The sequence below is a fragment of the Nomascus leucogenys genome, chromosome 2 (assembly GCF_006542625.1).
Source record: "Nomascus leucogenys isolate Asia chromosome 2, Asia_NLE_v1, whole genome shotgun sequence".
Classification (NCBI taxonomy): domain Eukaryota; kingdom Metazoa; phylum Chordata; class Mammalia; order Primates; family Hylobatidae; genus Nomascus; species Nomascus leucogenys.
Window position 1 is genome coordinate 84091357 of NC_044382.1, and position 24383 is coordinate 84115739.

The 24383-nt window shown below is 40.5% G+C and overlaps 1 protein-coding gene and 1 pseudogene across 1 annotated transcript; one reads left to right on the forward strand and one right to left on the reverse strand.

The window, feature by feature from the left end:
• Positions 1-8290, forward strand: THUMPD1 (THUMP domain containing 1). Its single transcript, XM_030800098.1, has 5 exons — positions 1-457; positions 2882-3056; positions 4005-4253; positions 4676-5102; positions 6452-8290. Exons 1-4 carry the CDS (start codon positions 227-229, stop codon positions 5080-5082), a joined length of 1062 nt encoding a protein of 353 aa, XP_030655958.1. The 5' UTR covers positions 1-226; the 3' UTR covers positions 5083-5102; positions 6452-8290.
• Positions 7605-24383, reverse strand: part of LOC101176554 — a 22752-nt pseudogene continuing 5973 nt past the window's right edge.

The window sequence follows — 24383 nt, forward strand, 5'->3', positions numbered from 1 at the left end:
TGCAGTTGGGAGGCGGGGCAGGAGGCGGGGCTTGGGCGGGTGTCACTCCACCCCTTTGACGATTACAGACCGGCCTTAGGACCTGGCGCAGCAAGGAATGAGGCTTGGAGGCGGGATAGAGGAGGCCGTCGCTCATATCTAACGTCATCAGCTCGCGCTGGCAGTAGATGAGGACGCCAGCAGCAGCGGAGAAACGTTTTCTCTTTTCTCTCAGCTTGCGCGCACCATGGCTGCCCCTGCCCAGCAGACTACTCAGCCTGGCGGCGGGAAGCGCAAATGCAAGGCTCAGTATGTGCTGGCCAAGCGCGCTCGGCGCTGCGACGCTGGCGGGCCCCGTCAGCTGGAGCCCGGGCTGCAGGGCATCCTCATTACCTGCAATATGAACGAGCGCAAGTGCGTGGAGGAGGCCTACAGCCTGCTCAACGAATACGGCGACGACATGTATGGGCCAGAAAAGGTACCGGTCCCGGGGTGGGCGGGCGAGTCGGCTGCCAGGCCTTGCGGGAGGGATGGCTGCCGGTATGGGCATGCGCGTCTCGGGTTGTCGGCGTGACGGCTGTAGGGGCGTGGCCTCGCTGGCGTTTCCGTCCCTGGTCCTGAGACGTTCGCAGACTGAGGTGCTATCGGTTTTGTGCTCGAAGTGCTTGCACCTTTTCTTTCCATCATTAACCACGGTAGCTCCCATTACTTTTATTTTTATTTTTGTGAGACAGGGTCTCGCTCTGTTGCCCAGGCTGGAGTGCAGTGGCGCGAGGATAGCTCAGGGGATCCTCGACTTCTCTTGCCTCAGCCTCCAGAGTAGCTGGGACTACGGGTGCGCGCCACCACTCTCGGCTAATTTTTGTAAATTGTAGATAAGGGGTCTCACTGTTTTGCCCAGGGTAGTCCTAAACCCTACACTCAAGCGATCCTCCCGTCTCTGTCTCTCAAAGTGCTGAGATTACAGGCGTGAGCCACTGAGCCCGGCCTAGCTCCCACTTAAGGATTGCTCATTGAGGGCCAGGCGGTGTGCTGAAGTTTTTTCAGAAACACATTTCTCATGACAGCCTCGTGAAGTTGGAGTAATAATGTGTTTACCTGAAGCAATAATATCTCTGAAATAATAGGTTTACTACTAATGCTAGTTATTGCACTTCAAATACATTTTAGAAAGTAAAAACTTCTACCAGTATCACCTAAAGTCTTACTGTTTGGAAATCATATTACTGGCTTAGAATCTGGACCAATACACACATGCACACTGAGGGATTAAATGAAGAAGGGTAATACAGAGGGAATTTAAATTCACGACTCATCCTTTACTAGCTTGGGGACTCGGACATGGGCACATTATTTGATGCTGCTGAGCTAGACAAAAAAGAGAATACTTTAAGACTGGCTAGTGAGTTGCTTATGTACATAAAGTACATACTGGTATGTTAATAAAGTTTCTGTAAATGTATACAATTATTATTGTGCCTGACTGGCAATTTCATTGGCCACTAGGGGGCAGAGAGCTGGGCAACAAGTACATATCCTGTCTACTCCTGTACTTTGAGCAAATTCTTTTTTTGGAAGCGGTCTTGCTCTGTCACCCAAGGTGGAGGCTGGAGTACAGTGGCATGATCTTGCTCACTGCAACCTCCACCTCCGGGGCCGAAGCGATCCTCCTGCCTCAGCCCCCGAGTAGCAGGGACTGCAGGCATGTGCCACCATGCCCGACTAATTTTTTGTATTTTTTGTAGAGACGGGTTCTTAGGCCATGTTGTCCAGGCTGATCTCAAATTCCTAGGCTCAAGGGATCCGCCCACCTCTGCCCCCTAAAGTACTGGGATTACAGGCGTGAGCCACCATGCTTGGCCAAAATTATTGAACAATGTATTTCTGTGCCTTGTTCCTTAATAGAACAAGAGTAAGGGTTTTTAATTCTCCAAGTATTTGGTCTAATCTCACCAAAAGGACAGTGTCATGTGAGGCACACAGATACCTGGTCAAGGTGTTAAGGTCCACCCTGAAATGATTGATCTGGTCAGCACACTTCTCTCTGCCTCAAGCTGTCAGGATGCTTTTGAAAACATTTTCAAATTTTACATTCTGTAGTCTGGGGGAATTCCCTCTTCCTCCACATTTTTTTTTTTTTTTTTAATTTTTTTGAGACAGAGTCTTGCTCTGTCCCCCAGGTTGGAGTGCAGTGGTGCAATCTCAGCTCACTGCAACATCTGCCTTCTGGGTTCAGGTGATTCTCCTGCCTCAGCCTCCTGAGTAGCTGGGATTACAGGCGCCTGCCACCACATCGGGCTAATTTTTGTATTTTTAGTAGAGACAGGGTTTCACCATGTTGGCTAGGCTGGTCTCGAACTCCTGACCTCAGGTGATCTGCTTGCCTCGGCCTCCCAAAGTGCTGGGATTACGGGCATGAGCCACCACTTCCGGCCTTGCTCCATGTTTTGAAGGGTGTGGTGTCCCAGTTTCGTAAAAAAAGCTTTATTATCAATACTGAGTCAGCTGGGCATGGTAGCTCACACCTGTAATCCCAGCACTTTGGGAGGCTGAGGCGAGTGGATCACCTGAGGAGTTTAAGACCAGCCTGGCCAACAGGGCGAAACCCCATCTCTACTAAAAATACAAAAATTAGCTGCGTGTGGTGGCATGCGCCTGTAATCACAGTTACTCGGGAGGCTGAGGCAGGAGAATTGGTTGAACCCAGGAGGCAGAGGTTGCAGCAAGCCAAGATCGCACCACTGCACTCCAGCCTGGGAGGCAAAGCGAGACTCCATCTTTAGAAAAAAAAAAACAAAAAACAATACTGAGCCACCTGCCACCAGGATTTCACATAAATAATTACTTAGTGTTTAAATGTGAGCTGTTGTGTCATTTCTGCTCATTAGTTTTATGCAAACAGTTTACAGACAAGGATCAGCAGCCCTCTGGAAGTGAGGGAGAGGAGGATGATGCGGAGGCTGCCTTGAAGAAAGAAGTTGATGACATTAAGGCATCTACAGAGATGAGGCTAAGAAGATTCCAGTCAGTGGAAAGTGGAGCAAATAACGTCGTCTTCATCAGGACACTTGGGATAGGTGTGACAAATACTTGTTAAGATTATCGATCTCATAACATCTGGGTATCTTCCTGTCTCAGGGAATACTGCTTACAAAGTGGCTTCTTGGGCATGATTGAGTTAATCATTTGATGGCAGCTTCTGTATACTGTATTAGCAGTTGGCCTGTGGAGAGGTAGAATGGGGTGGTGGATGTAGCATTGGCTTATGAGTGGAAACCTGGCTTTGCTGCTTCCTTCGTATATAACTTAAGGCAGAACTAGAGTGCCAATTCTGTGTAAAAGGGGCAGCTGCTACTCAGCTCCAGCCAGTTGTTGCTGTTTGGGAATGCAGGGCCAGGTATTCGAATTTCTCAAAAGATGTTTGAAATCTGGAGTTTTGTTGTTTTTCAATGTGGTCAACTAATTCAAAAATTTTTGGAGCAACCCCAAATAGACTTGTATGTAGGCAGATTGCAGCCTGAGGACCTCCCTTTCATTATCTTGTGCCCAACATGGTTCTGGGATTCCTCCTGGGTCTGAGATTTAGACTTGTGTGCTAACTTAGCTAATGGATTAATTACATCTTTTAAAGTGACTCACAGATTTTTTTTTTTTTTTTGTAAAAAAATGTGTACTGTTTAATGTACTCTGTTGTTACAGGAAAACAACAGCATGGTGTTATGGTTGGATAACTCAGGACATCACAAAAATGTTAACAACGGTGTCTACCTAAACAGTCATTTCTAGTGCAAGCAGTAATAATGATGAAAAGTTAAAATATATTAGATACATTATAGTACATATTAGGCACTGAAGAAATATTGGTTGGAAAGAATGACTAGGTAGATTCATTTAAAATTCATTATGAGAATTTCTTCTGTCAACTTACGTCATTGCCAGTGAAAATTCATTTTAGAGTTCAATCTTTAAGATGTCTGAGAAATTATCTTCTTAACTTTTTTTTTCTGTTTTTTTTTCTTCTTAAGAGCCTGAGAAATTAGTGCATCATATTCTCCAGGATATGTACAAAACCAAGAAAAAGAAGACTCGAGTTATTTTACGAATGTTACCCATCTCAGGCACATGCAAGGCTTTTTTAGAAGATATGAAAAAATATGCAGAAACATTTTTGGAACCCTGGTTTAAAGCTCCAAACAAAGGGACATTTCAGATTGTGTACAAATCTCGAAATAACAGTCATGTAAATAGAGAAGAAGTTATCAGAGAATTGGCAGGTATGTTTCTTTCAGTGATTTTCCATAGGCATTCAATGGTAAATACTTGTTTTTTAAGGATTTTTTTTCTTTTTAAAGATTTAAGGCCTACATTTTTGAGTGTAGAACAAATATATTAAAATGTTCTTAAGATAATATTAAATCAACTGATTTCAATATGTCGGATATGAGATTTTCTGGTAGTTAGATAAAGTCTTTAACTCGAAATTGAATTTTGTTTGGAAAAAAAAAATTCTTATTAAATGTTGTAGGGTTTCATTTGTGTTTATTTATTGTAAGGGTTCAGAATATTTGAAGTCCACGTAGAGGAGTGGATTAGTGTATGTCTTGTTTTAACAAGAAACAGAGACAAAAGATTTTTTGTATCTATTCAAATGTAATGGTATCCTCCTCAGCTATGTGTTTTTCTGTTTTTGTTACAGGAATAGTGTGCACCCTCAATTCAGAAAATAAAGTGGATCTCACCAATCCACAGTACACAGTGGTAGTAGAAATCATCAAAGCTGTCTGTTGCCTGAGTGTTGTGAAAGATTACATGTTGTTTAGAAAATACAATCTCCAGGAGGTGGTGAAGAGCCCTAAGGATCCATCACAGCTTAACTCAAAGCAGGGAAATGGGAAAGAAGCTAAATTGGAATCTGCTGACAAATCAGACCAAAACAACACAGCAGAAGGAAAAAATAACCAGCAGGTACCAGAGAATACTGAGGAGCTGGGGCAGACAAAACCAACGTGTAATCCTCAGGTGGTAAATGAGGGAGGAGCCAAACCTGAACTTGCAAGTCAAGCCACAGAAGGATCCAAGTCAAATGAAAATGACCTCTCATAGGAAGTCATTTGGTGTTGGAGGTGGGTTTCTCACCTGGGGCTCTACGAGATGTTGCTGGGGCTCCACTTTAAATTGTGACTAAAAACAGTTTTTTGTTTGTATGCTGCATTATGCTGTTGTCACAGTAGTGAGCAATGATTGCGCAGCCCTGTTAACAGTTTTGTTAGGGATCTTTCAGCCTTTATGGTATTATGTAGAGGCAGACCCATGTGTTGCTGTTGCAAAGAGGGGAGGACAGGAGGGGGATATTGGCCTCTCCCAGGCTCCTCTTCTGCAGTGCCAGCTGACTTATGGGAGTGAACTAACTGTGAAGTAGAAAATCAGAGGGAAGTTTTCATTCTAAGGAGGAAGTTTTTAGATGCCACAGCTCAGCTGTCCGCCTGCCACTTTGTTGTAAACACTGCAAAAATGTGGATCATGTAGGTTAGAAGTGATTGTTTAGTGAAGTTTTTGTACTTTTGTGATTTTCTTGTTTATGTCTGTTTTTATTTTTATATATTTTTTAACATTTGTGTGTAATAAAGCTGACGGTCCAGTGTTGCAATTTTGGAAGGCAAGATGTGAGAGAGAAGAGAACCATTTTAAGCATAGAGCTACAGACATTTCTGAAAAGGTTGATGATGAAGAGTTTCAGTCTTCTGAGTATACTTCAGTATACTAGTGCAACAAGGGACACAAAGAAATTCTGTCTTTATAAAGAAAGCTACTTCTCAAGGGTATTATGTGGACTCAGTCCAAGCTGTCCTGTCCCATTGTGCATCGTCTGTGGCATGCAACTTACAAAACTAGCAATTGTAACAATAAATCACAGCCACTTGACAAGAAAGGATATTCATTATTTTCAAATGGCTTTTGGACTATCAAAAACAGGCTTTTGTTCAGAAATCACATTTAGTCAAAAGGTTTAAGAAGCAAATTATTTAGTAGCAGAACTTAGGAAAGGAAATATGCATAGTTGGTGAGAATCTAATAATATTAAAATGCTGGGGCAAGATGCAGTACAAAATTGAAAAGACTTTATTCTCAATAAGTTGATTTACTGATGATATCTCATATGATGCAAACAAGGTTTTGTGTCATTAACTGAAAAGTAGCAGCTTCTCTATCCAGGATGATGAGTCAACAGTTTTCACTAATATTTGTCATGCTGTAGCATTTGTAAGATTTGTAAATGATGAAATTCAAAGAAAACTTTTTCTATTGCTAGGAGCCTCCCAGAACAAAGGCCAATATATAATGTTGTGACATCATATCTGATAACCAGAGGTCTGTTATCTACACTCCTGGTGCCCCATCAGTCATTTTGCATTATTAAAAAAAAAGAAAGAAATCCTGATGTTGACATTATAGCACACCGCTTTCTCCACAGAGATGCTGATGTCAAAAACTTGAAGATACGGTGATGTTCTGAAGAGTGTTACAAAACTGGTTACCTGTATCAAAGACCCATTTATGCAAAAATGTTAAAAAAAAAACAAAAAAAAACACCCAAAACAAAAACCTGGACAAACAGCACATAAACCTCCTGCACCATACAGACATCCAGTGGCTTATCAGAGGAAGCGTTCTCTACAGGATATTTGAATTGAAAGGTGAATTTCCAGAGTACTTACACGAAAACAGCCAGCTTTTGCTGAGTGCTTTGGAAATGAAAAATGACTACAGAAATTAGCCTATTTTGCAGACATTTTTCATCACATGAACAAATGGACAAGTCTCTGAAAGGTTCTGGGGAAAAAATTTTTTCTTAAAGTGACAAGAGTCTTAGATCTAAAAGGAAACTGACTTGCCACCTTGCCAGAGGAATTCTTGAAATGTTTCTGCAGCCACTTGGACTTGAAAATGAAGGGTGCAACTCTCAAATCTTGCTCTAACCCAGCTGGAGGAACCACAAGACCCAATGAAACAGCATTTTCTCTCCTTTCCCCAGCACTAGTATATAACTTTAACTTATGAGGAACCCTTGTCTCTGAATCTGCTCAGCTTGAAATTTTGTCTCTGAAGGAAGAGAATGAACTCAGCCCTAGTCTGACAGTCCTAGATTTCTGTGAAATAACAGTATTCTTCAACTTAGTGCTCACACTCACATACCATGAGGGATCTCTGCAGGGGTTTAGGGGTTTCCTGAATTTGAAAGTTTTTTCAAGGCCTATTTTTGGGTAAAAGAATTGAAAAGGCAGACACCAACAAAGTGCAAAGTAAACTGTCCAGATTAAGAATATTAAGGAGCTGTAAAGTTAGCTTGTAGAAATGGGCTTATCCTTAAATTTTAAAAAGTTAGGAAGTCCTAAAAATGTTAGGCTTCCTGCACAAGTGGCTATGTTCATTTAATGGCTAGTGAACATGGGAATGTATTTTTATCCTCCTAGCTAGTGGTTCTGTTTGGTAAACCAGACTAGAATGATTTGAGAGGGGCAAAGAGAATAGGCAGGACCTTCCTTCTATAGCTTTACATATTTAGAATGTTAATACTTAATGACATTGAAGTTACCTTGCAATGATTGATAAGAGGATTACTAATATCATTTAGGGGAATAGGGAGGATAGGATTTTGGTGCCTTCTTCAGCAGACTTGCTCCAAGACACAGATTCTATTTTGATAATGCAAGACAAAAGGACTCGGAAAAAAATTGGCCATATGCCTACAGAACATACAACTCTGTGGAACTAAATTGTTTTTACTTTGTGAAAGCTGCTACTTCACGGAAAGATTTTGATTTTATAGTTTGTTTTTAATTGTCTTTTATATTTATTTGTATTTGGTAAGACTCGGTTATTATACAAGCTGTTCTTTCCCAGTTACAAAATCCTGTGTTCGGTTGTAACCTGAACTCATTAAAAGGCTTGTTTTCAGGTTTATCAACTGCTTATTTTCACTGACATTTGAGCATGTTATTTTATAAATGACAAGATTCCAGGGTAGGAAGTGAGTGCTTCTTATTCCCCTTTTGTTTTTTCTTTTAAAAAATTACGTCAGTTAAAAAAAATAAAAAATAAAACTGCAGTCTTGTGGTTTAGAAAACTTGTTTAGCTCCATAGAGGAAAGAATGTTAAACTTTGTATTTTAAAACATGATTCTCTAAGGTTAAACCTGGTTTTCAAATGTTATTTTTACTTGTATTTTGCTTTTCGTACGGCCAGATATCGAGCTTGTTTTTTCATAGTTCCTGATATTTTCAGAAAAATCAGAATAAATTTGTTCCCTAAATATTGGTGTTCTATACTTTTTCTTTCTGACTCTTAGTAAATCTCTTGCTTTACAGTATATATATATCATAAAATATGTTTATATGTCAAATTATAAAAAATGTCATGGACATGATCCTAAAAAATATAAACAATTTATTACCCTTGGATAATTAATATTCCTAAATCCAAGTTTCAGATATTTTACAGTTAATTTGCTTCAAAATGAGCCACAGTAATACAGTACTTTCATTAAATTCACTTACTGATTTTTGAGTTATTTATCCTCTTCGTTTTAACAGTATTTTAATATCTTGAAGTTTGGTCTTACAAAGTTGTTAAGTAGAAGAAATTGTCTTGAACATTTAGGATATATCTTTATTTTGAATTAGGCACAAAATAAATGAAATACAGATTCATTGTGCACTTTCTTTTTCTAAATAATCATTTGACTCCTGCAATTTTAAACACTAGAAACCATTATCATTACCTTTGTCAGTTTGGTTATTAAAACAATTTTCATTCATATATTTTTATGAGACATTTGATTCCATTCTTCCAATTGTCAGTGCAATAGGAGAGAGCTTGCATGAAACTCTGAGACTGAATTTTAAAGTCTAGATTATCTTAGCCTAAGATTATTGAATCTCATAGACACCAGAAACTGTTCTGTTTGTATAGGAAGGGTGACGGTGTAGCTCCATCTTAGGGGTTTTTAGTGCAAATTCACTTCAATGCTTTGCCACAAGAAAGTAAGAATCCCTTTACCCCATTGCTTTCCCCCAGTTCAAACTAGTCCTAGGTCTCTACTGTTCTGGAAAGTGGAGACTACACCTAAATGCAAAAAGAACACTTAGTTCTTGTCTTTGCAGAGCTGGGCCGTGGAGATTGGAGAAGATTTTTTAGGGATAATTTGGAATATATACAGTTTTCTGCCCTGACTTGACCTTAAAAATCCTCTTTTTATTCTGTTCTGTCAAAATAAGACTACTACTGTATTTTAAAATGTCCTCAAATAGCCTTTCTGAAAGTCAAAGTTCATTAATTTAGTGAATGTAATGGAGAAATTGTTGAGTAGTTCTTAGGTTGAAATTTACTACCTTTTGACTGAAATGATGCTAACTAAAGTAGAAATTTCATGCAGAGGATTAGTCAATATCAACCAATTCCACGGTTAGAAGGAAACTACAGGGCCATCTTCATGGCCCTTTATATAGTATTCTTCTTAAATCCTTATTTGATGAAAGTTTCAGGAAAGATTTCATGGTTTCTTTGGATATTCTTTCTGAATATTAAATGGGGTCCCTTGATACATACAGGTATGTTCTTTGAATTTATTTGGTTATTAGGGCCAAGAGTCCTAGGATAGATTAGTCAAGTGCTGTCCCTAAAAACAAGGCAGTTGGCCATTCTTGGCCACTGTGCTTTTCTTATACAGAATGGGACAAATTATTTCTAGAAAGAATCTTAGTAGTGATTCAGTATTGCAGAGTTGATTAAAGGCTCTAGTTTATAATGCATTTATACTGTTCTAACAAAACATTTTCAAGTTCTTAGGGCTAAACAAAAGGTGCCCTCTACCGATATAATGAGCTACTATAAAGTCAAAATCCAGTAAAATCTACATTTTAGCTTAGGTCTTAGTTTGGTAACATCCAAACTTAACTTTTGGACAAAATACTTACCTTTCTTGGATATTTGTAAGGTGCAGTTGATTTTTTTCACGTGATCCTGAAGCTCAAGAGTTACTTTATCTGGGCTGTAGGACTTAAAGGATGGAGCTAAGACAACAAAAGCTTTCACCACCTGCAACAGAATTTATCTTGCTCTGTTTTTCAGACACATCAAGGATCTGCAACCAATGCTGAACATAGATACTTACTGTTTGTTAATAGCAGTTTGAGTGATGACTGCAAATGCCAGAGATTGCTTCTGAACAAAGCTTGGATACAATTACAAAGTGAGGTTTTGAGAATAATTCCAGGTAAATGGTTTGTGAGTATGAGGAGTGCAGTGGTTCAAGAAAGCTAAGTTCTATTTACAGGTCACACATGTATTGATCCCATTTATTACGCAGGCAGTCCTTGGTTTATAGATGACCACTTACTCCTTCGAATCTATACCGCTAGAAGCATGTAGCAGGCGGACAAATGGAGCTCCCAGAGAATATGTGGTTTCAAGGGAGTTTGAAGAGTCTCAATGGAGGAAGGACTGTGTATCCCGGGAGATCAAATCTCAGGAAGGGGCCGAGTGTGGTGGCTTACACCTATAATCCCAAAACATTGGGAGGCCAAGGTAGAAGGATAGTTTAAGCTCAGGAGTTTGAAACCAGCCTGGTCAACATAGTGAGACCCCATCTCTATAAAGACTAAAAAGAAAAAATTAGCCAGGGCATGATGTGCACATATGTAGTCCTAGCAACTCAGGAGGCTGAGGTGGGAGGATCGCTTGAACCCAGCATTTTGAGGTTGCAGTGAGCTATAACTGCACCACTGCACTCCTGCTTTTGCCTGGGTGACAGAGCAAGTCTCCATCTCAAAACAAAATGAAACAAAAAACTCTCAGGAAAGATTGATCTATCTCTATAAGGTCGTTTTTTTGCCTCATATTGTTTGCTTCTCTTTGTAATACTGTTTAAAACCTACCAATTAGATAATTACTGAGGTTAGTAAGCATATAAATTAATTATTCATTGTTCATACATTGATTCTAATTGGTGGTTGCTTCTGCTCTTCAGCTGAAATCATTTATATTAAGATAATGAGAACATGGCAGCAGGAGGAAACTTTCTGAGAATGGAATAAATGGGAGTGGAGGGGGTATAAGAGGTAAGAGTAGGGCACCCATGGTGTCACTGCAGAGGCTCACTGGTGTGTGAGAGGGAGGTACAGATGTGGGAGGATGCTGAGAGACAAACTGTTTTGAAATTTTGTCACTTGCTGTGTCTGTAGGAAACTTCCATGAGGAAATTAGGAAAATAGGGCTTCTTCCTAGAATTAAGACTATTGTTGTCATTGCCAGAGTTTCCTTTCCATTGGTCCTAAACAGGCTCGTGAGACTTGTTTGGGAAACTGGCCACAATTTTCTATTTGCCTTGTTTCTGTGAGAAAATGTATTCTGAGTTCCATGACAGTTGTCCATTCCGTGAAATCTGCTGCCTATTCAGTGAAATTTGCATATGCTTATGCAGTATCTGTTCCCCCTTTTTAGTAGCTACTGTAGTTTTTCCTATAGAGTATTACCCTAACCTCTCTGGTGGGATTGACACCAACCCCTACCTCCAATGATAGACATATGATCCAAGTCTGGCCGATCAGCATATACCATTCCCTGAACCACGTTGATGAGAGATGTGATCTAAGGTAGGCAAATGCGGTCCTGAGAGTTACTTGAAATGATTGAAAACAGAGCTCTGTCCTTTCCTGGAGGGGTGGAGGGTTGTTAACCTGTGTAAGTCTGGAGTTGATTGCTATCAAATAGGAAGAACCCGCTCAAATGGAGCCGGCATAAAGAACAGCAGAGCCAAAAATGGAGAGAGACTAAGACTTGCCAACCTTACATGAACCCTTGGATGTGGCTGTACTTGAATACTTGTCATTTATATGAGCCAAATGTCTTTTTCTTTTTTTTTAACTTAAGGCAGTTTGAGTTGAGTTTCTGTCACTTGCCTTCAAAAGAATCCTAATAGCTCCCCTTTGGGACGCAACTTATTGTAAAGTTGGTTGCCTGATTTGTATTTTGGCCAAATGCATGCCTCATAGTGAGAATTAGATGATCACTTTTGGTTCAGCCTTTACCATGGTCAAATGGACAGAACTCAAAAATATAAAGTTGCTACTTTAATTAATGACCTTCATCTACCACCCCATGGATTGGATATGGACTACTGACAACAGCCGATTCGACAACTGCTGGGTGCTCAGCAAGCGCACTCTCCACTTCAAATGGCCCAATACGGTCGGTACCTGAAAAGGAAAAGAAGCCTTTGACCACCACATCCTCCAGTAGGAGATCTCCCTTCCTGTCAATCCTTGCCTCTTAAGAGTGCCAAATCTACAAACCCAGAGGAAATAATGACATCATCAGCTCTGCCGACAAACCAGAAATACCCATCACTGTCCATCATTCCTCTGTCTCCAGTGACATAAAAATCTCCCCTTACCATGGCAGCAGTTTTCTCTGAACTGTCCTAGGAATCAAAGATGACATCTGGGGATTAGTTTGGTCAGAACAGAGATGGGTATGGCACTCATTAAGTGACAAGTACATTACAAATTGTACTTCTAAAGGAAATAATGTATTTTATATTTTGAGACAGAGTCTCTTTCTGTTGCCCGTGCTGGACTGCATTGGCTTGATCATAGCTCACGGCAGCTTTGACCTCCCAGGCTGTAACAATCCTGTCGCCTCAGCCTTCTGAGTAGCTGGGACCAAAGGCATGTGCCACCACACCTGGCTAATTGTTTTATGTTTTTGTAGAGACGGGGTCTCGCTATGTTTCCCAGGCTGGTCTTGAACTCTTGGGCTCAAGCCACCCTCCCACCTCAGCCTCCCAAAATGTTGCGATTACAGGCATGAGCCACTGTCCCTGGCTGGAAATTAATTTTTTTAAAAAGGTAGTTCCTAGTATAAGATATAAAAGGTCCCAAATATAATAGTATAATAAAAAGCCCCTCTTCCACCTCTAGCACCCCCCAACTGCACCCCCATCCTACCCTGTCCAGTTTTCCTTTCTGAGGATAACCACTGCAACCAGTTTGTTACATTCGGAATTTCATCTTTATAGTACTTAGGTGATAAGTGATAGGCTCTGCATTTTACTGCTGATGAAATAGATTTTGTTGCTTGCCTGAGGTTACATGGCAAGACATGGTGGAAATGAAATTTGGACCGAGGTTTGTATTAAGGCATGACTAGCGCTTTCTATCCTCATATCACATATTCAGAGAAGAAGCAGAAGGGCTGTGTAGACTTTAGTCTGAGGGCAATTTCCCCTTCTTTGCCAGGTGGTAGAACATTGCCATTTTCATCTATAATCTAGAATGAAAGAAACAATTGATTTTCTTCAAATTTTCTTTTCACAAAATGAAAGCAGGTTGTGAATAGTTGTACGGTGAATAGCAGAAAACTGTAAAATGTTCTTTCTGCTTTATTGAACTGGTCAGATATTTTCTCAACCTACCTGGACATCATAGTGCAGCATTCTTGCCCCATTGAGCCTGGTTTAATTTTTTGTCCTTTCTGATCGGCACAAATTATTCCCATTGAGAGGACAAACTTTGCATAAGTAGACAAAAATTCATTTTCTGAAACTATATCATGACAATGAAACTTAAGATTCAGTTTGGACTGATTTTCCCAGTATTTAAGCACACCTTCTGAAATACACTATTTGAGACCAGTAGTTCTCAAACATGGGTGTGCTTTAGAATCAAATTGGAGATTCTGGAGCATTGTTGAAACACAGATTTATGGGCCTCATCCCAGAGTTTCTAACGCATTAGGTGTGGAGTGGGGTCCAAGAATTTGCATTTCTACCAAATTCCCAGATGATGCTGATGTTGCTGGTTTGGGGACCACACTTTGAAAACTACTCCTTAGACTCCATTAAGTGCACCTTGGAATAAATTCCCCACAGAGGCTCTCAGATTATTCTTCCCAGCACAGTTGGAAAGATGAACTGCTCAGTTCTGAGCCTCACCCACCTGCTAAAGCCCCTGAGATTTCTCATGCATGAGGGGGAGGCAGGAATGATGGAATAATAATCATCACCCCTTTAGCAAAACCTAACTGAGCAGTTTGCAAGTTTTGGTAACTACTGGCAAGATGAGGTATACTGGGAAACTGTAAAAATTTAGAGTGGGATGGAGGCACTTCAGGGGCTCAGGTTGAAAATCCTGGGGCAGAAAGGCCCCCAAATATACTAAACATAAATGTTGCCCTTTAAATATACCACTTCCGTCTATCCATAGCCCTCATGTAGCTCCAGCCCAGTTTGTGCTCTCCACTGCTCCAGCACCTCTGGGGTGAGTGCCTCCCCTCCTGTCAAGCAGTGCCGCAGCCTCTTGAATTTATATCTGGAGAGACAGAGTTGCATGGGGCCTTTTTGAGAGGAACCTGAGTGCTTTCCCTGCAAGATAATTAGGACATTCAAGCAGCAAGCATAGAAGCTAGGAGAGGCAAGTCTTAGGAAAGTTCATTCAACAAATACTTGTTGAACACCTACTGTATTGCTAGACGTTGTTGTAGGCATATGGGGCACATTAGTGATTATAACAAAAATTTCTGACAGGTTACGTTTTAGCAGATGGAGGAGAACTTAGCTATTAAAGATGTTAAAAGGTGGGAGAAAATGCTATTAATGATACTAAGTGCTTATTACAAGCCACATGATATAGCAGCTAGTACTGATTGAGCAGTTGCTAGGTTATAAGGGCTTTAGAAGCTTTCTTAGATTCTTCTCAACCCCTACTTTACACATGAGGACATTGAGGCTCAGAGAGTTTAAAGAACTTGCCCAAGGCCTTCCAAATAATAAAGGGCTGAGTTGATACTCATGATACTCTGTACCAGGCACCTCCCACTTGTCAAGGTGATCTCACCAAGCAAGTCACTTACATTAAATTCTCATCACAGCCTTGTGAGGTGGCTCTTAATCCTCTCTTATAGATGGAGTTGATGGAGGCTTAGTAAGATTATCTTGAGTGTCCAAGGCCACACTATTAGTAAGTAGTGGGGCCCTGTCTGTTTGATTTTTGAGCTTAGCTTTTAACCACTGGCCTTACTGAAGACAGGTGAGAAAGCCTAGAACAGCTTGCTTCTCAAACACTGAGGCCCCAAATGAACAGAGGATGTGGGTGGAACACAAATCATATGCATTCAGAATAATCATTGAATAGTCCCTGAATTACTATTGAAATGTGAACAAGATGCTCACATAGGACCAAAGGCGTTGACACTGACTAGGAAAATAGAAGATTTGTATTTGCATTATTGTCTTGCATAGCACTTTCCCTCTTGGGCATCCACACTTTGGTGGCAAAAGAGGATGGACAAGCCTGCACTTCTTAAATTGCTCCTCTCTTCCTTTCTCTCCTCATGTATTGAGTTTGAATTCAACAAGTATACATTGTAACTCTACTGGATGTTCACGTAGTTTGGCTAAATTGAATATAACCTTCAAGTCAAACTTTGTTAGCTTCTCTTCAAGCCAGTATAAATATGCTTTTCTTTCTTTTTTGAGGTCTGGTTCTAAATGACAGTGTTTCTTTTTTTTTTTTTTGAGACGGAGTCTCGCTCTGTCGCCCAGGCTGGAGTGCAGTGGCGCAATCTCGGCTCACTGCAAGCTCCGCCTCCCGGGTTCATGCCATTCTCCTGCCTCAGCCTCTCCGAGTAGCTGGGACTACAGGCGCCCGCCACCAAGCCCGGCTAATTTTTTGTATTTTTAGTAGAGACGGGGTTTCACCGTAGTCTCGATCTCCTAACCTCGTGATCCGCCCGCCTCGGCCTCCCAAAGTGCTGGGATTACAAGCGTGAGCCACCGCGCCTGGCCGACAGTGTTTCTTAAAAGTAGTACTAGAGGATAAATTTTTTTATAGTTCTTGGACTATAGAGCTCTGGTTGTCCCTGGAAAAATGTCCAGTTGTCCTAGAGGATATTCCAGTGGTTTGTAGACTAGGGGACAATTTTGCCCCCCAGGAGACATTAGGCAGTGTCTAGGGACTATTTTTTTTTTGAAATGGAGTCTTGCTCTGTTGCCCAGGCTGGAGTGCAGTGGCGCGATCTTGGCTCACTGCAACCTCCACCTTCTGGATTCAAGCGATTCTCCTGCCTCAGCCTTTGAAGAGGCTGAGATTACAGGCGTGTGCCACCACGCCTGGCTAATTTTTGTATTTTTAGTAGTGACAGGGTTTTGCCATGTTGGCCAGGCTGGTCTTGAACTCCTGACCTCAGGTGATCTGCCCGCCTCAGCTTCCAAACTGTCGGGATTACAGATGTGAGCCACTGCGCCCAGCCTAGGGACATTTTTGACTGTCACAAATGGTGGGGAGGAGGTGCTACTGGCATTGAGTAGAGTCTTGGGATGCTGCTCAATATCCTGTAATGCATACGACAGCCCCCTCGATGACACAGAATTATTGGTTCAAAATGTCAGTAGTGGTAAGACTCAGAAAGTCTGGGCTGCCCTGTGCTGAAAAGGGGAGATCTGTGATGCTGGATGGTAGCTATCATTTGTGGTTCAAGTGGAAATTTCTGCCCAAGTACCTCTTAAGGTCTTTTTGTAGAAGCATCCGGTACATGGTGGGAGGGCTGCACAGGGTCGTGATGGGATAAGTGGTAAGTGTCTGGATGATGGAGAAAGACACAGATGTCAGAAGCAGTCAGTGAAAGGCTATGACTGGAGCTGATATCTACACCCTGTCATTCTCTTCCATTAACGTGCCCATCCTGTGGTCACTACTAGGAATAAGAAAACAAATATTTATTTCTGAGGGCTCTGTTATGTTCCGTTGGTCTATATCTCTGTTGTGGTACCAGTACCATGCTGTTTTGGTTACTGTAGCCTTGTAGCATAGTTTGAAGTCAGGTAGTGTGATGCCTCCAGCTTTGTTCTTTTGGCTTAGGATTGACTTGGCAATGCAGGCTCTTTTTTGGTTCCATATGAACTTTAAAGTAGTTTTTTCCAATTCTGTGAAGAAAGTCATTGGTAGCTTGATGGGGATGGCATTGAATCTATAAATTACCTTGGGCAGTATGGCCATTTTCACAATATTGATTCTTCCTACCCATGAGCATGGAATGTTATTCCGTTTGTTTGTATCCTCTTTTATTTCATTGAGCAGTGGTTTATAGTTCTCCTTGAAGAGGTCCTTCACATCCCTTGTAAGTTGGATTCCTAGGTATTTTATTCTCTTTGAAGCAATTGTGAATGGGAGTTCACTCATGATTTGGCTGTCTGTTTGTCTGTTATTGGTGTATAAGAATGCTTGCGATTTTTGCACATTGATTTTGTATCCTGAGACTTTGCTGAAGTTGCTTATCAGCTTAAGGATATTTTGGGCTGAGATGATGGGGTTTTCTAGATACACAATCATGTCATCTGCAAACAGGGACAATTTGACTTCCTCTTTTCCTAGTCGAATGCCCTTTATTTCCTTCTCCGGCCTGATTGCCCCGGCCAGAACTTCCAACACTATGTTGAATAGGAGTGGTGAGAGAGGGCATCCCTGTCTTGTGCCAGTTTTCAAAGGGAATGCTTCCAGTTTTTGTCCATTCAGTATGATATTGGCTGTGGGTTTGTCACTGATAGCTCTTATTATTTTGAGATATGTCCCATCAATACCTAATTTATAGAGAGTTTTTAGCATGAAGGGCTGTTGAATTTTGTCAAAGGCCTTTTCTGCATCTATTGAGATAATCATGTGATTTTTGTCTTTGGTTCTGTTTATATGCTGGATTACGTTTATTGATTTTCGTACGTTGAACCAGGCTTGCATCCCAGGGATGAATATCTACAACTATCTGATCTACAACTATTGCAAGGACAAAAAACCTACTCATCTGACAAAGGGCTAATATCCCGAATCTACAATGAACTCCAACAAATTTACAAGAAAAAAACAACCCCATCAAAAAGCAGGCGAAGGATATGAACAGACACTTCTCAAAAGAAGACATTTATGCAGCCAAAAAACACATGAAAAAATGCTCATCATCACTGGCCATCAGAGAAATGCAAATCAAAACCACAATGAGATACCATCTCACACCAGTTAGAATGGCAATCATTAAAAAGTCAGGAAAAAACAGGTGCTGGAGAGGATGTGGAGAAATAGGAACACTTTTACACTGTTGGTGGGACTGTAAACTAGTTCAACCATTGTGGAAGTCGGTGTGGCGATTCCTCAGGGATCTAGAACTAGAAATACCATTTGACCCAGCCATCCCATTACTGGGTATATATCCAAAGGATTATAAATCATGCTGCTGTAAAGACACATGCACACATATGTTTATTGTGGCACTATTCACAATAGCAAAGACTTGGACCCAACCTAAATGTCCAACAATGATAGACTGGATTAAGAAAATGTGGCACATATATACCATGGAATACTATGCAGCCATAAAAAATGATGAGTTCATGTCCTTTGTAGGGACATGGATGAAGCTGGAAACCATCATTCTGAGCAAACTATCACAAGGACAAAAAACCAAACACCGCATGTTCTCCCTCATAGGTGGGAATTGAACAATGAGAACACATGGACACAGGAAGGGGAACATCACACACCGGGACCTGTTGTGGGGTTGGGGGAGGGATAGCATTAGGAGATATACCTAATGCTAAATGATGAGTTAATGGGTGCAGCACACCAACATGGCACATGCATCCATATGTAACAAACCTGCACATTGTGCACATGTACCCTAAAACTTTAAGTATTATAATAATAATAATAAAAGAAAACAAATATTTATTACTTGTCGCTAGTGACTGTATGTCTGTTGGGAATTTCCAATTGCTGGAAGGAATGTATATATATTAATAGTACAGTAACAAACCTACACAATTGAATTCAGCAAGTGAATTTGAGAACAACCCAAAGTATGAACTGGTTTATTCTTCCTCAGGGCTGCAAGTTACCTTTCATGGTGGAATCTTGTAACCTCTTGCCCATGTATTCATGTATAGTATTGACTATGGATGTATAAGTTAAACTACTGGAACCTTTCCAGTTCTATTTCTATAAAATATATCAGTTTTTTGAGTAAGCTGAGTAAATGCAGAAATCAGCATTTTTTAGGTTTTTTCTTAATTTTTAAACATTTGCCGGGCTCATTATTCTTCCGTAAGATAATGGCCGAGACATCTTAAATCTAGAGAAATACTAATGTTTTAGAGCTCCTCCTTCTGGAGAAGTTCCACTATGTCCCTTAAAAGTGTGCTAGAACTGCTAACTCATGCCCCCATGTTTAACAACATGGCTTTCTCAACTTTTAAAGGATAAGAGTCATCAGTTGGTCTTAGGAACCAAAAACATTGTTGCAACTCCAAATAAAAGTAACAAACATGTATTCTTCCACTATCACAACAGCCCTAGTCCCCTTAATCTTACCAATTATTGTTACCTTAACCAGCACATTTAAAAAAGGCTCATACTCCAATTATGTAAAATCATGTCTTGCATGTGCCTTTATCATCAGCCTTATCCCCACAACATTTATGTGTACAGACCAAGAAGTCATTGTCTCAAACTGACATTGAATGAGGATCCAGAACCTTAAACCCTCACTAAGCTTTAAACGAGACTACTTTTCTACAATATTTATCCCAGTAGCACTATTTGTTACCTGATCTATTATAAAATTCTCAATATGACGTATAAACTCAGACCGTAACATTAATCACTTTTTCAAATATTTACTTATTTTCCTTATCACAATACTAACTCTGGTTACTGCCAACAACCTCTTTCGGCTCTTCATTGGATGAGAGGGTGTAGGAATTATATCTTTCCTACTAATCGGCTGACGATACAGCCGAGCAGATACTAATGCAGCAACCCTCAAGCAGTCCTGTACAATCGTATCAGTGATACTGGCTTTATTCTAGCTATGGCATGATTCCTCCTGTCCTCCAACACGAGAATTTCAACAAATATTTATTCTAAATCCTACCCCCAACTCCCTCCCACTGGTTAGCCTTCTCTTAGAGGCAGTAGGAAAGTTAGCCCAATTCAGCCTCCACCCCTGACTTCCCTCCGTCATAGAAGGTGCAACCCCAGTCTCAGCCCTACTCCGCTCCAGCACTATAGTTGTAGCAGGAGTTTTTCTACTCATCCTCTTCCACTCTTTAATAAAAAATAATTTATCAATCTAAACCCTTACATTATGTCTCAGGGCTATTACTACCCTATTTACAGCAATCTGCACCCTAACACAAAACGATATCAAAAAAAATCGTAGCATTCTCCACCTCAAGTCAACTAGAATTTATAATAGTCACAATTGGCATTAATCAACCACACCTAGCATTTATTCACATCTGCACTCATGCCTTTTTTAAAGCTATACTATTCATAGCCTCAATGATGAACAAGACATCTGAAAAATAGGATTATTCAAGACTCGCCCCTCACTTCCTCCTCCCTTATGATCGGCAGCCTCGCACTTACAGTTATACCTTTCCTCACAGGGTTCTACTCCAAAGACCTCGTCATGAAAGCTGCAAACACATTGTACACCAACACCTGAGCCCTTTTTAATTACTCTTTCGCCACTTTCTTGACAGCTGTCTATAGTACCCATATTATTTTCTTTGCACTAAATAGAACAACTTATTGGCAATTTGTATTAAACTTAAGCATTTGTGGGAAGGCTCAAAATGGATGTCTGGGCTATCTGGATTGTGATAGATAAAGAAAAACGTTTGATCTGTAAGTCAGCATTTCTACCATGTGTATCTGCTCCATGGATTCTAATTGTTTTTATAAAGTGTAATGTATATATCTAAGAATAGTATACATCTATAAAGGCTTTTATAGCACTTAAAATACACACATGGTCTTTGTAAAATAAAAATCTTCTTATTTTACAAATGTAGGTTTTGAAATTGCAAAGTTAACTTACCAACTTTAGGGCAATTTGTAAACCTGATGTAGAGATCTCAGTTCTTATGTTAGCCTACATTTATGTTAAGGCCCTTAAACTAGGGATCCCCAACACCCAGGCCACAGACCGATTCCTGTCCATGGCCTGTTAAGAGGTGGACTGCACAGCCGGAGGTGAGTGGCAAGGCTAGTGTGCAAAGCTTCATTTGTATTTACAGCCACTCTCCATCACTTGCATTATCGCCTGAGCTCCGCCTCCTGTCAGGTCAGTGGGGGCATTAGATTCTTATAGGAGTGGGTACCCTATTGTGAACTGTACGTGCGAGGGATCTAGGTTGCAGGCTCCTTATGAGACTCTAATGCCTGATAGTCTGTCACTATCTCCCATTACCCCCAGATGGGACTGTCCAGTTGCAGGAAAACAAACTCAGGGCTTTCACTGATTCTACATTATGGTAAGTTGTATAATTATTACATTATATATTACAATTTAATAGTAATAGAAATAAAGCACACAATAAATGTAATGAGCTCGAATCCCTCCCTCTCCCCCTTGTCCATGGAAAAATGGTCTTCCATGAAACCAGTCCCTAGCGCCAAAAAGGCTAGGGTACTGCTGCCTTAAACCATCGTGTCAGGTAGTTTGTATGTAATAATATGTATTTTCTTAAACTTAATTGATTTGTCATGGTTGAAAATAATTGGCCTGAATCATATTTTTCTAAAGGCTAAAGAAATTAGAATTATCTGATATCTCAATCTAGCTGTCCCTGGTTGAGAAGGCAGGGCATGCATGTCTGATTTCCAGAAGAGTATTAGGTTCTGACAATTAACAACTTGGGGAAGAATAAGAGGAACTGCTCTGGGCAAAGTTGCCCCCACCTTTAATCTGTGCTCTGCACAAGAGTTGTGGTTTATCAGCTATTATCTTGGTTTCACTGAATTAGAAATGAAGTATTTGTTTAGATTTGAGACTCCTAATCTGTTATTTAGAACCAGATTATTAAGTAGCTAGAGTTTTAGCGACACTAGCAAATCCTGAACTATTTGAAGCAGAAGTCTGGATTTCCTGCCTGAGAGTGTTGCAGTTGTTCCCCCCGCCCCTCCCCACTCTGTTAAATACGTTTCAAAAGCCAAGGCTTTGGAGACTTTGCTTCTTATAAAGAAATGATTTCCAGAAGCCCAAGAAGCCTGGTATTCTGAGGTATCATTTCTTTGTGATTTTATGGGAGACAAGAAGAGCTCTAAAGATCTATCTAGCCGGAGGACATGACTTACATCTAGGAAGGTGTCAGTGTCAAATTGCGCCATCTGATGCATGAAAACACAGGCTCCATAAAGCCAGGAAGAAAATATACTGCCAAAGGCGGCCTTGACCCAGCCTGTGTCAGACACATTCAATATGCTATCTGAGGACTTAGATATCCAGCCAATATCTAAATGATATGAAGAAGCCACAAAACAGACCAAAAATAAACAAACAAAAATTAAAAACAAACTGGTATCTTTCAGGAGTGACCTTGCCCCCAAACCTTAAGGGCTACAGAGAAGGGTAAAAAGAAGCCCCAGGCAAGTTGACAGATTCTACCTCTACTCTTCTTAAGGGCCTTTTCAGAATCCTAGGTTGTCTGAGAGTAGAGTGGGAGGCTGGGTTTGGCATGATTTTTTGAATTTGTCCATTGATGCAACAAATACTTGTTAAGTAAAAATGTGCTAGGCACTGTTCTACAGCAGTGAGCAAGAGACCAGATCTCTGCTCTTATTTTAGGGTGACAGTGAATACATATACAATAAAGTGAATTAAGTATATCATTATTTTAAATAGTGTAAATGCTATTAGGAAAATAAAATAGGGTAACGTGACAACTTAGGATAGCCTCTCTTTTAGGAAGGCCTTTCTGGATAGGTAAATTTACCTAGCAATGATTAAAGGAAGCCAGACATGTTGTTAAGGGACTGAATTAAGGTCGATTCTTAAGTTCTTGCTTGATCAGCTGGTTAGATGGTGTCATTTACTAAGCTAGGTTGGGCAGGGCCAGCACAAGTTCTGTTTGGTAGCAATTAATTGACAATATCTTATAGCAATTCAAGGAGAAGTATCGATTAGTTGGATACACATATTTGCAGCTCTTGGGGGAGTTCACCAAAACCAGAGTTTTCTTCCCTACCTTCCACAGACGGTGAACCCAATGCCGAAGCTGCTCTGAGAGTGCTGGGCCATCTTAGGAGAGCCTGTTGTCCCACTGGTGAAATAAATGGCCACTGGTTCTTGACTTCCTGTTTCCACACATCTGTGCTCTTCAGAGGCAGATCTGCAAAATATGGATGGACCCCAAGATGGTGGTGTAAGATGGTCAGTTTAACTCTGATATTTCTTCTGCTCAGCTACTTATGCCCTCTTGTTACCAGAAGATAGTTAACAGAACTGAACCTAATCCAAAGCTTTCCTGAGAGGGATTCTCAAGAAATCTTAGAGGAGCTTGGAAGATCAGTCTCTGCTAAAATTTTACAGTTCTCCTTCTCCTTCTCCTTTTCTTCTTCTTCTTCTCCTTCTCCTTCTCCTTCTCCTTCTTCTCCTTTTCCTTCTCCTTGAGGGACTTGGAAGATCAGTCCCTGCTGAAATTTAACAGTCCAGTTCTTCTTCTTCCTCCTCCTCCTTCTTCTTCTTCTTCTTCTTCTTCTTCTTCTTCTTCTTCTTCTTCTTCTTCTTCTTCTTCTTCTTCTTCTTCTTCTTCTTCTTCTTCTTTCTTCTTCTTCTTCTTCTTCTTCTTTCTTCTTCTTCTTCTTCTTCTTCTTCTTCTTCTCTTCCTCTTCTTCTTCTTCTTCTTCTTCTTCTTCTTCTTCTTCTTCTTCTTCTTCTTCTTCTTCCTCCTCTTCCTCTTCCTCTTCTTCTTTCTTCTTTCTTCTTTCTTCTTCTTCTCCTTCTCTTTTTCTCCTTCTCCTTCTTCCCCTTCTCCTTCTCCTTCTCCTCCTCTTCCTCCTCCTTCTTCCTTCTTCCTTCCTCTTCTTCTTCTTTTTTTAAACTTCATCTCCCTATAGACTAAATAAATAGCCAAGATAACTTTCAATATTAATAACAAAAGGACATGCATTTTATTTATTGTAAGATTTTTTTCCAAGTGCTTTTTAGAAAAATCTATGAGTTTTTAAAAATCAGCATGGAATCTTTGTAAATTGCTGTTAATATTTCAGGAGTTTTTATTATTTAAAGGACATCTTTTATTATTAAAAGACATTTAGACTGTCCTGATGGAGAGACAGGCCATGTGCAGGAAAACCAAGGTGCTTCAGCTGGCACCTTTTGATATTTGAATCACACTTATAAATAATTTTTGTTCAATATCTTCGACATCTGTAGCAGACAGAATGAGTTGCTTATCAAATAGCTGTCCCATTCCTCTTCCTTGCACTCATAAAACTGATTTTGTTCAGGTTCCAGGCAATTAAGTGCTTCTGGTAAGACTGTCCTGTATAGCTCCTGGGGGAGCTTGATTAATCTAA

Coding starts and splice junctions, on each gene's coding strand:
- THUMPD1 (XM_030800098.1), top strand. CDS start 227: ATGGCTGCCCCTGCCCAGCAGACTACTCAGCCTGGCGGCGGGAAGCGC. Junction 3,057..4,004: donor CATCAGGACACTTGGGATAG/GTGTGACAAATA, acceptor TTTCTTCTTAAG/AGCCTGAGAAATTAGTGCAT. Junction 4,254..4,675: donor AGTTATCAGAGAATTGGCAG/GTATGTTTCTTT, acceptor TTTTTGTTACAG/GAATAGTGTGCACCCTCAAT.